The sequence below is a fragment of the Vitis vinifera genome, chromosome 14 (assembly GCF_030704535.1).
Source record: "Vitis vinifera cultivar Pinot Noir 40024 chromosome 14, ASM3070453v1".
Lineage (NCBI taxonomy): Eukaryota > Viridiplantae > Streptophyta > Magnoliopsida > Vitales > Vitaceae > Vitis > Vitis vinifera.
Window position 1 is genome coordinate 27840051 of NC_081818.1, and position 12318 is coordinate 27852368.

A 12318-nucleotide genomic window follows, 5' to 3' on the forward strand; every position below is an offset into this window, starting at 1 on the left:
ATATTATTAATACTCTTAGTTAACCAAATGAAATGTATAAATTTTTTAATTTTTTAATTTTTTTAATTTAATAAAAGAATATTATTGTCATGTGAACGTAGGATTTTCATAGTGGAAATAAAAATAATAATAATTTATTATTATATTCATTTTATAGAGCAAGTAATTATTTTATAATATAAAAATATAATATTTTGACCATTTATAAAAAGACTGGAAAAATATTAACGGTCTGTATAGTAAATGGGCCGGACAAATTTCTGCTAGGCCCAATGCGGGAAAGAGGGCCCAAAAAGGAAGCTATAAAATCAGCAAGGGTACCTCATTGTTAGCATCCTTCAGAAAACCCTAAACCAGGTATAGCCGCTTCTCGAGATTTTTCTTCTTCGTTATTCTTTCTTGTTTGTGGTTATAGAAGGGCAAAGATGAAGAGTGCTTTATATTTCTGACACCTCTTGTATGAGAAGAGCTCTCAAAAAGCTCTTCTTTGAGCACATACAGCTACTCTCTGAGCCCTTAGGCTTCTCTCTTCTTCTGCTTTTTGCTTTCACAAATTGCTTCAGTTAATCGGAACGCAGACTCTGATTTAAGCTCTCTCATTTATGAATCTGAGGCACATTCTTTGATCTTCCTTTTCCTCATAGCGATTTGATTTTCTAGTTTTTTTCTCTCCATTTTCGTGGCGAGATTTTAATGTTGTACGCTAACACCTTTGTGGTGTATGTTGTCTTGTGATTTGGCATGGAGTTTCTTAGCTGTCTCGATCCAATCTCACGGCCTGAGATCAGCTGGAATCATTCTTAGGAAGACCGTCAATTTTTGGCCAGCGGATCGGGCCTTGATTTTTGAAGTAGTTTAAATTAAAGGGATTATAGTATTTCAAATCATTTTATTTTATTTTATTTTTGTCTAATTCTTTGATTTCAAACACAGTATAAATGATATTTTTGAAGGGCTTTTTAGGGTGTTTCATATGCTGGGCTTGAGCCAACCCATGAATATAGACTGGCTGGGCTTTTGGTTTTCAAGTGTTCAATCTCTCAGAGGACATGTTTTGATGGACCATTTTAGCGGATCCATGGGCCCTGCTCCAGCCCAAGCTCGGGCTGGGCTAGGTTAGACAGCGTGGATATGGCCGAGTTAGTTTTTGGCCCAAATCTTCATTACTCGTGAATTTCTATTTGATGATCATGCGTCACTGATTAACCCGTCCAATCCGAATCAAGACAATTGATCTGAGCTTAATCCAACCCAAGTCCAGTTTAACCTCGTTTCCCTAAGCTTCAGGTAGACTCGTTGCATAACTTAAAATCACATATAATGTTTTTTTTAAAAATAAAAACTATTTTTTACATATTTATGTGAAAATTTAAATATTAAACTTGACAAAATTGCAAGATAGTAAAATAATAATAATAATAATAAATTATATATGTATATGATATAATATAATATAATTTGATTTTTTTTAAAAAAAATCAAAAAAGAAAATGAATATCTTGGCCTAGTCCAATTTTCATCCAAATGTCAAGTTAAGCTTGAGTTTGATTACATTAGCCTGCTTAAGTTGTATCCCCAATGGATGAATCATGCTTAAGGATCCTAGTAAATGCATTTCACACACACATATATATATATATATATATATATAATATATATATAATATAATTTTGATTTTTTTTAAATTAAAAAAGAAAATGAATATCTTGACCTAGTCCAATTTTCATCCAAATGTCAAGTTAAGCTTGAGTTTGATTACACTAGCCTGCTTAAGTTGTATCCCCAACACTAACCCGCTTAAGTTGTATCCCCAATCGATGAATTATGCTTAAGGATCCTAGTAAATGTATTTCACACACACACAATCCCAATCGATGAATATGCTTAAGGATCCTAGTAAATGCATTTTACTCAACTCTTTTTATTTTTTTTCCTGTTGCTTAACTGATCTCATCTTGACCTCATTGTACCTGAGATTTCATTGCTTTATATTTTATATTAGACATGATCTCATTATTTTATGATTATAAGAAAAATTTTAAAAATAGATTAATAAATAAATAAACATCCATCATGATATAATAATTTTCAAAATAAAACAAATTATTTGGTTATATTTTAGATTAAAAATAATATATTTTTATCATGAAATGATGGATTACAACTATCCAAAATTCAAAAATCTTTCTAATTTGTATTTGTCTAAAATTAAAGGGTTAAATGTTAATTACCCACTATTGTGTTCTTGCCTGGGTTGAGGGTTGGGTTATAAAATATGGTCAAAATTGTAACTTTATGACGCTTGTTGGTAAGTATAATCTAAAGATTCAACCACCCACATATGTCTATTATAAACATATGTCAATTCTTTCTATTAGGTAGGAATACGTCTAAGCATTAATTTTCAATAGATATTTTTTAACATCTTGAATATGATTCATTTTATAAAACTTGACCATCTAGAACAAAGAAAATCTTGGAGCACGTTTTAACGATGTTGAATGAAAGTGATAAAAGTCTTTGAAGTATGGAATCTCCACTTGGATGGAGATTGATTGAGAAAGAGAGAGTAAAAGGAAAATAAAGGATATCGAGAAACATTTGGGGGTATTTCAAGAATATTTAAAAATTTTAAAGTGTTTTTTTAAAAAAAACACCTCCTCCATGCTTTTCTAAAAATTAGTTTAATTGTTTGTCTAAATATTCAAATATGTTTTTTAAATTATTATCCAATACATATTTTTTACCTTAAAATGTTTTTAAGTGTTTTTAATACTAAAAACACTTTTAAGAAGTACTATCAAACAAATTCTAAAGAGTATGTTTGATAGTGTTTCTACTCAAGGTATTTTTAGTAGAAACATTTTCTTTAAAAGTGTTTTTAAGATAATCATCTATCAAACATTTCTCTAAAAAACACTTTAAATAATTTTCTAACACTATATGTGATTTTTTATATTTTTAAAAGTATGAAATTTTGTCAAACAACTCTTTTGCTTTTCAAAATGCTTTTTAAATTAAAAACACTTCTTAAAATCATTACCCAAAGTACATCTTCGAATTATACCCTTCATCTCGTTACATGGTATTTAGATTATACTTTCATCTTAGTTTTAACGAAAATGAAATATTTTTCTTTTGGATTTTGAATAGTTGAGATTAATTAATGGAAGTTATAATTCCACGGAGTTGAGTACCTCAGGATTTTCCTTACCAAAAATCCAGCCTATTGGAGAGGACTTCATGTCTCCATTTTTATCCACTGGTTTCCATCTCTTATCTCTATGATGACTTTTCTCCTTTTCTAGGATGATACTGCTCTATTCTTCCTTTCTTTCAATCATGCCATCAAATATCTTGAGAGGGTTGAAAAACCCACTTAACTTTATTGATCATTGGAGTGTACTAGATTCAATTAATTTGTGGTTGATTTTGACACTAGAAAAAATCCTTCAATGAAGTCTAGTCTTCGAGCCTAGAGAAAATCAAGCTCATTTCCTTTAATTAACTTGTACCACTGTCATTGAATCGTCAACAACACTTTTGGTAGTGTTTAAATGGTGTTCTCAAGTCATAAGCTGAGTAAATCTTTATTTATATATATATATATATATATATATACTTTACATGTCAAGAAAGTGAGGTCAAACTATCAACAAATTAAAATGCAACGAATGACCATTCGATATGAAATTTTATTTTTTGTTTGACATAATTGTCGAGGGTCAACCAACCAACTGGAAGTGACGTTTCTTCTCTGATGTTATTGCCCAATCAACTGGAAGTAATGCTCCTTCCTCTTTTCCTACAAAAGATGTTTAGAGTGGTTGTCCGGACACACCCTCCAAAGCTCAAGTCAGATTAATAGTTAGAGAGAATGCCCCCTTTTTTTTAGGAGCTTGGGAAAGAATGGATATAATACTCCCCTCCCCCTACCTTTGGACTACGGGAAGGCTTTTATAGTGTCTGGAGTCTTGTCACATCTGTGCTGAGATGGTCTTTTGATTTTCGCAATCATGATGGCAACATAGAGGACGATAGAGCAATCATCATCCTTTAGGCAGCTAATAGAGATTGCTGGTGGGACGACCTGATGGCTAGCTTATCACCTCAGTCTGCAGACGGCATAATGCAGAGCATAGCAAGTCGCCTAAAAGGGCAGGGAGACGTCCCGTCAAGCATACTTCTGGTGAGGGAAGAATGATTGCTCGTGGGAGCTGGTTAGGGAACCTGCTTGGAACACGCCATGCACTCTTAAAAGAACACAAGGCAGTCGATCATTGATACTTAGGGGTCAGATTGGGCGTTCCGACCTGGTTGTGCTTGTCCGGATAAAAATGGATGGATGCCAGTGTCCAATAGAAGGGTGTTACGCAGGGCCGAGACAATCTACCACGTGGTCACAAAAAGGATGTCCTTACAATAATAAGTGTTAAAAGTAAATAGTAGGAGAATAGTTTTTTTTCGAAAATATTTTCTGAAAACGGTCTTTTAGAATAAATTTTAGATGTTTTCAATTATTTTTATGGAGTGTTCTAAGTAATAGTTAAAAAAATACGAGGAGTTGTGTTTCCTAATGTTATATATGCAGTTCGTTTTTTTAGTAATATATAGAAATTTTAAAGTCACGATGACCTATTGAACTCAAAGTAAATGACAGAGGTGATGTGTTTTATCTTTCGAATAAGTTTGTAATTAGGGGTAAAGTATTGGTATTTAATACGTCAATTAGGGTTTTAATGCGAGGGTTTAAAGTGTTAACACGACAAAGGTTGAGAGGTAAAATGTGACATAAATTGCATACGGTGATAAATGACTATTCTATTGTATATACATCTAATGACACAAATTGTATAGAATCATAATTCAAACAAGCCATAAAGCATGGATGCAGAAAAATCGTAGCAGAGTGGACTAGAAATTGGTGTTCTACACTTTATTGATGTTTTGAATCTGATGCACATTGCATTGACAAGTGAAAAAAAGAATATTTCTACCCACTATCCACCTATGAAACAGATGTTGTGGTATGGGCAAGGAGTTGGTTGGTACAACATTACTTGGAATTGAATCAGCTATGTGTATATGTTGAATTCATGGCTTCTCAACAGTGAAAAAGCTTGGGAAAAAAGAAAGAGACGGCTTCATTTTCTACAGTTTGATTTGGGGGAGGGGGAAACACTCTTCTCTTGACAGTATGCTACACTACAGTATTCTCTTTCTTCAGTTCTCTCTTTGAGACCCTGACTGAACTTTCATTCCTGACTTTCACTATAACAGCTTGTTCTTGACATTAGACCAGAGAGCCTCCCATCTGACAACTCAAACCTAGTCGAAAAACTCGAGGACCCATCTCCGGTTATCCGGTTTAATGGCATCCCTGTTTCTGCTGCTAGATTTTCTGCCTCAGCTTCTCCCCCAACAACACTATCAAAGCAAATGTATCTTCCAAACGAGGCCTTGCTCATTGCCTCAAACACAACTACATGTGCCTCGGCTAATCTTGTTACATCAACAGTTGCCAAAAGGCCACTTCCATACATCTCATATGCCCCTGCATTACAAACATTTTTCAGAAATTGGAGGAGGCTGGAAAATGGAAAAAATTTTGGTATATGATTGAGAATTGAAGATTCGTATATATACCTTTGAGATAGGCTATTGTTGCCGTTGGATTTCTTCGGTAAAATTCAGGACCAGTGACTAGAGCAGGGCAGATAGTGCTCAGCCTTAACCCCTTCTCCTCAGCTACTCTCCATGCAGCTTTCTCTGCCTTCAGTTTGCCCCATGCATACCACAGCTGCCATTTTACAATCACTTATCAAGAATTGATACACTATTTTGTAAGTAAAACAATTTTCTGATTTTTCAAAACTGTTTTTCTTAGAACTGCTTTCGAAAACACTTCTCTAACGGAATCATAACCTCGTAATGGAGAAGAACCAATACCTTTCTATCTAGGCAGAAAGCCTCATCACTCCAGGAGTCATGGTCCACGATGGGCGAGGGATCAGCATTGAAGCCACCTTGCCAGACGCAGGCCAAAAGCGATGAAGTGAGCACACAGCCTTTAACCGAGGGTGTCCTTGCACAAGCCTCCATCACATTCTCACTCGCCTTCACCTCTATTCCAGCCATGGCTTTCTGCCCATCCAACATAAACCAAGCAAATGATTATTCACTAATGTTATCCCACTGTTGATCATATGTTGGCCAGTGCCACTGTTATACAATAGATTCATGTTCATAGAAACAGATAGGAAAAAAATATATATTTTTATGTTAATCTTATTCTATATCATCTTCCACAGGGTGACTTTGTCAGTAGCAGAGAAATGGTCAGACTAAAAAGAAGAAGAAGAAGAAGAAGAGGCTGGTGGGTATGCTTGGTGATGCAATTGTATATGGTTGTGGACTTCAATTTGGATTTTTGCACTTGTTCTGTGGCCGGCCTCGTCACAATCCAGTCAGTTCTGAGATGATATGCTTGTCTTCATGCAATACGATTTTTGCCAAATCTTTTGAATCAGACCCATTGATAAAAATAATACTTTTTTCAATATAAATAAAGTAGAAATATGTAGTGGAATTTTTTATCATTGAAGGGGCTTATTTTATCCTAATGAGTGGGTGGTTGAGGATATTTTGACCATGTTTTAAACTTAGTTTTAGACACTAAATGCCGTTTCGGATTTTGAAGGAGGAAACACCTTTCCCAAATCTTTTGAATTTGACCCATTCATAAAATTAATTTTTTTCTCAATGTAAATAAAGTAGAAATATGTATTGAAATTTTTAACATCCTATGGGGTGATTGGGGGTGTTTGAACATATTTTTTAAAACTTGTTCTTGAGTCAAAAAATAAAAAATAATTTTTTAAAATAAGTTCAAAAAAATTATGAAAGTGAAAATAATTATTATTAATGTTTTCAAAAATGTTCTCTTTTTCATTTTGTTTTTAAAAAACAACGCCTACACAATTTAAAAAAAAATTAAACTAATTTTTTGTTTTTGAAAACAAAATTAGAAAAGTTTTGATGTGAAAATTCAAGTGGAGATGATGAAAAAGAAAAGGAAAAGGAAAGGAGGATTTTTACAGATGGGATCTTTGGATATGCCAAAAACTAGAAACAATGGATCTGAATTCTTCTGTTGTCTGTGTAGTTGGTTGGTGAAATGTCTACCAGAAATGGGAAAATAAAATAAAATCGATTGGACCCAGAGAAAGAGGACTTACAGAGTAGCCCGTAAGACCAGCAGGATCAACGAATCCAGAGGTGTGGAATACGCCACGACACCCCTCCATTGCCGCCTCTAAGCTTTCAACTTCGCTTAGCTTCGCTGTTACCGGCCAGATGTTACTGTTGTTTCTTCTCATCTCCTCCACTTTCTCCACATCTCCTGCAATTCCCAATAGAACCCATGTGAAACAAGATTAAAATCAACAACAAATATCACTTTATCAGAAAGATGGGGGGCAATTGAGCAATTTTCCTGGAAACCAAACAGGTACTGGTTGAATAATTTTACCTTCGCTGTCGACGATGACTCGAACAGAGTACCCACGAGACAGGAGCTTGTTGACGAGGGCGAGGCCCAGGAAGGAAACACCGCTGGTGACACAGACCAGCTTCTCTTCTTCATCGTCTTGTGCGGTTCCAATTTTGGCTTTGCCGGCTCTGGTTCCTTCTTCTCCGCGATGCTCATGAGCGTTGACCTTGTAGGCGCCGGCGCTTGCAAGCAACATGCGGCGGAAGTCCTCCAGCTCCTGGCGGTGGATCTCATCGTTCCTCACAAACCCCATTTCTCTGAAATTAATGCCTCTTCGTTGTGAAGTGAAGAGATGATGCGGTCTGACTTCTTATATAGTAAAAATCCTTGGAGTTCAAGAAATTGTAGCAGGAGACGTCCACTTCAAAGGAAATAAAGATTTCCACTTGGAAGGAAAAAAGGTTGGTAAGGTTTTTTCGGAAACAAAAAACTTTATTCATCCGTACTATTTGGTCTGCATTCTCATATTCAAATTTCACATTGTTAGGGTTTTCGTGTTAAGAGTCGGTTTGACTATGCGATTTTAAAATATGTTTTGAACCCAAAAATTATTTGGGTGTGTGTTTGATAAACGGTAACCGTTAATAAAAATAGTTTTTTTATTTTTTAAAATAGGAAAACATATTTTATAAGTGAAAACTATTTTTTGTTTTTTATTTTTAAGAATAAAAAATAAGGTGTTTTTAGAAAATATCTTTTGATTATTTTTTATTATTTTTATTTGTTTTGGTATAAATGTTTTAAAAATAATTATATAAATATGTAAAATAAAACACTAACCATAAAATTTATTTTTAAAAATATGAAATATATTTTAGATTTCAAAATAGATTGAAGAACAATTTTCAAAAATAGTTCTTGAAAATTATTTTTAGAACTTTTTTAAAAAACAGTTATCAATCAAACCCTAAGTATTTTAATAAAATTTATTAAATAATTTTGAAATTTTGAAAAATTATTTATAATATTAAAACACTTATAATATGTTAAACAATAATTTTAATAAGTGTTTTTAATATTTTTAATATTTAAAATATAAAAATTTTCAAATATTACAAATTCTAAAATCAAAGTTGAATGTAATATTAATAGATAATTTTCCTAAAACACTTTCTAAAAAATATATGAAAAATTATAGTAAATGATTCTATAAGATTTAAAAATATTTTTAAAATTTTATGGAATACTTGATTTTTTTTATAAAAAAAATTGTTATATAAAACACCGTCAAATAAACTTTAAATTATTAATTTTATTTTGAAATTTTAAATTATAAAAATTAAAATTTATTAAATATACTCCATCAACTTAATACCTCAAATTAAATCATTAATCTGATTTTTGAAACATCCTTTTTGTTTGTAAAGTTTTTTATTCAATAATTGCTGTTTCGTATACTAATTTATATATATATAAATAAGTGTATCCAAATGATGCACGTTTTACTTTTGAACATTATTATAGAATAAAGGCAATTTGGGTCAAACACTCCTTTTCAATTAAAATACAAATTTTTTTATTTGGGTCGATAAGTTTTATTTTACTCAAAATGCTTTTTGAAAGTGTTTTTAAAATAATATTTAAGTGATTTTTTAATATTATAAATTATTTTTCAAATTTTCTAAATTTTACTAAACACCTTATTTTTCTCAAAAACATTTAAAAAAACACTTAATAAAATAACTATCAAACAGATTTTAAATTTTATTTTCATTTGTAAAAGAAATCATATCAATTTTGAAAATTATTGCTTTAATTTAGATTCATTCTCTCATTTCAGAACCAAAATTTAGGAAAATCTGGACCCTTTTTTCATTTTAATTTAAACAATCTCCACTTTACTTTCCACCCATTCATATCCGTTGTCTTTTGAATATAAATCCAAAGAATGGTGACATCCATATCTTGTAGAAAATTTGTATGGAATGGTATGGTATGGTATTTCTTGAGAGCCACCTCACGTTCTTCAAATAAAATAATTGATTCAAACATGTACAAATGGAAGAAAAGCTTCCATTTTTGAATAGTGATCAGATGGGTTGGTCTTCAGTCATTTTTGTCGACCAAACAGAAAGAGAAATAGAATTGGAGTTGGTGGCTTCTACTTTCACAAAATGTCTACGTGTAGGCCTGCCCCTTCAACCCCATCTTGTCCCATCACCCACCCATCATGTTAAAGATAGAATTTTTTTATTCCTATCCAAACTAATAATAGCCTGCATTTGGGAGAGGCGGCTGACCGCCGGCCGCCGGTCTTCATTAGCCCACAATTTTTTATTACCGTTGGCTCCTAAGCTTTGAATATCTCGGCTTGACCATGGACATTCGCCGAAATTCACTGGAACCTTCCTTCCTACGTATGATGAATGACACACGGAGTCATTTTCAACGTCTAATGTTAGTTGTGATTATTTTATTAATAATATTTAGATAATCGGGTGCGTTTCTTGACAATTTTATATTTTTAAAAAAAAACTTTGAAAAAAACTAACGTATGTTGGAAGGAACGATGAATGCAGGGCATTGAACAGGTGTATGCGAGATTCAACTGTAGCATCGGCGAAATCAATATGTTTCTAACAACACCCGCCATGGGTTTTTTTTTTTTTTTTCTCCAAATAATTGAGAGGAAGGAAAGGCAATCAAGAGGGTGTCGATGCAGAAAGGACCAAGCTTAAATGGGTAGGTAAGCCAATTAAAAAGCTCTTCAGACGTCATTAATGGTGACGCTGATTTCTTTGTCCATTTAGAGTAGCCTTGGGTAGAATTTATTACTAGTACATCCGATTTATGGGATTTTTTCTATTGTGTTTTGTATTTAGGTTAAAAAATTAAGTTTTAGTTCATGTAAGTTCATTATTTAAACCTAAGACGTAAAGGAAGTGTGAAAATTGATAAGAATGATATGAAGTTTTTATCTTTCAAAAAATGGCCTTTATTGACTATGAAAAAAATAGAAAGATATTAATTTAAATTTTATTCATTTTACAAATCTCAATAAATTTTAATATAATTTAGTGATTTGAAAAAAAAACACAATTTTTCAAAAAAAATAAAAATAAAATATTATTATTTAAAAATCAAACATAGAAAATATATATTTTTAAAATTGTGTATATAAAAAATAACTGAAAATATGTCAATTTTTTTTAAATGATGTATTTTTATAATATATTTTTTACAAAAACTGTTTTCTAAAAATAATAAATTTTCAAAATAATTATTAAAAAAAATTAAGATAAAAAAGTTTCTCAGATATTATAGTAGAAAATAGTTTTGAAGGATGTATTGATTTTTTCATATTTTATATCCTTCCTATCAATTATGTAATTTTTATGAGTCAAATATTAATTTTTGTACTCGACTGGATTCAAAACACAATTGTCATTGGATGATGAAAATATTTTAGACATTAGTTTGGTAAATGGTTTGGTTGGTTGGTGACAGGAAGACATCTAAAATATGATTGTGATTCAAAATAAAAATTAATGTGAGGAAAGTACGGAGAAAGTAATAAGATAAAAAAAATGTTATATAAAACTAATTTCTTTTGATACTAATAATGTAAGGAATGTATACTATATTTATTTAATATTATAGAATACAAAATATTTTATTAAATAAAAAATATGGTCTTCAAATAGGATATCGTGATTTGTGAATATAATAAGCATTATATCATACTAAAAGCATTCAATGACAAATACTTTAAATATTTGGTATTATTTTATTTATGATATTGTGAATGGAAAGCTTGTCGTTTCAATGTCAAAATTTGTGACATTAACATTGATTAAGGGAATAAAAAATTCTCTAACACTTTGATTAAAATATATATATATATATATATATATATATATATATATATATATATATATATATATATATATATATAGAAATCATGATTGAAATTGAGTGTTAAGTCAAGAATCCTATATAATCCAATTTAAAGCCAACACTCTTCCTATCTCGATTTGTTGTCACTAATGTCATTTTTATCTTGAAAGAGGAATAATAAGGGTAAAATTGACAAGTCAATAAGAAAAAATAGTTCAATAAAAAATATCAAGAATAGTACAAAATTAAATTAAGGAAGATATCATTTTTTATAAAATTGATTAATTTAATTTACTCTTTCGAAACATTTAACACTTTCAATTCAAATATAAAATAATATAATACACTTTCCATAATAATTCATATTCAAAAGAAACATTTTACTCTGATCTACTCACGACGATGTCATGTCTAGATAGAGGAACATGTATTAAGCCGATAGACTCAATTTATTCCTTTTACTAGTGGACATAACACTTTCCAATTAATAGTATACCAAATGATGATAAAACCCTTATTGACTAAGGTTGCACTATATAATTACCTCCATCAAGGGTAATGAAGTCAACAACTCATCCTCTATTGACTAAGACCATTAATAACTAGAGTTTTAAAATCATTACAATAAATTAAATGATAAAATTCACTCTAAAACAACAAATAAATCTGTATGATATTCCATTATTTAATAAATTAAGGAATAGATCAAGACATATTTTAGAAAAAAATATCAACTTATTCACTTTAGAGAATTCAAACATTTTTATACTTTAAAAAATATGTAGAAAATTATAAATTGACTTATAACGCTACCAACCCTTACCTTGAAAATATCCCGAAAGAATTAATCCACACCTAACAATAAACATAATAATAATAATAATAAACTCTTAGAAGAGGGTTTGGAATTATAAGGAGTTAAAAAAAAA

General features: G+C 30.9%; 1 protein-coding gene and 1 non-coding gene across 2 annotated transcripts; one reads left to right on the top strand and one right to left on the bottom strand.

Annotated features, from left to right (window-relative positions):
- Positions 1-418: 418 nt before the first annotated feature.
- On the top strand, positions 419-515 carry LOC132255131 (small nucleolar RNA snoR1). Its single transcript, XR_009467749.1, has one exon. It is a non-coding gene; the product is annotated as a small nucleolar RNA snoR1 (small nucleolar RNA).
- A 4395-nt stretch (positions 516-4910) lies between these two features.
- LOC100262839 (cinnamoyl-CoA reductase-like SNL6) lies at positions 4911-8051 on the bottom strand. The gene is made up of 5 exons (XM_002274194.5): positions 7532-8051; positions 7239-7402; positions 5950-6144; positions 5647-5800; positions 4911-5554 (listed from the first exon to the last, which is right to left on the bottom strand). The coding sequence occupies exons 1-5, from the start codon at positions 7803-7805 to the stop codon at positions 5256-5258; spliced, it is 1086 nt and encodes a 361-aa protein (XP_002274230.1). The 5' UTR covers positions 7806-8051; the 3' UTR covers positions 4911-5255.
- Between the last annotated feature and the right edge of the window lie 4267 nt (positions 8052-12318).

Coding starts and splice junctions, on each gene's coding strand:
- LOC100262839 (XM_002274194.5), bottom strand. CDS start 7,805: ATGGGGTTTGTGAGGAACGATGAGATCCACCGCCAGGAGCTGGAGGAC. Junction 7,403..7,531: donor AGTCATCGTCGACAGCGAAG/GTAAAATTATTC, acceptor TGGGAATTGCAG/GAGATGTGGAGAAAGTGGAG. Junction 5,555..5,646: donor AACAATAGCCTATCTCAAAG/GTATATATACGA, acceptor TTTGTAATGCAG/GGGCATATGAGATGTATGGA.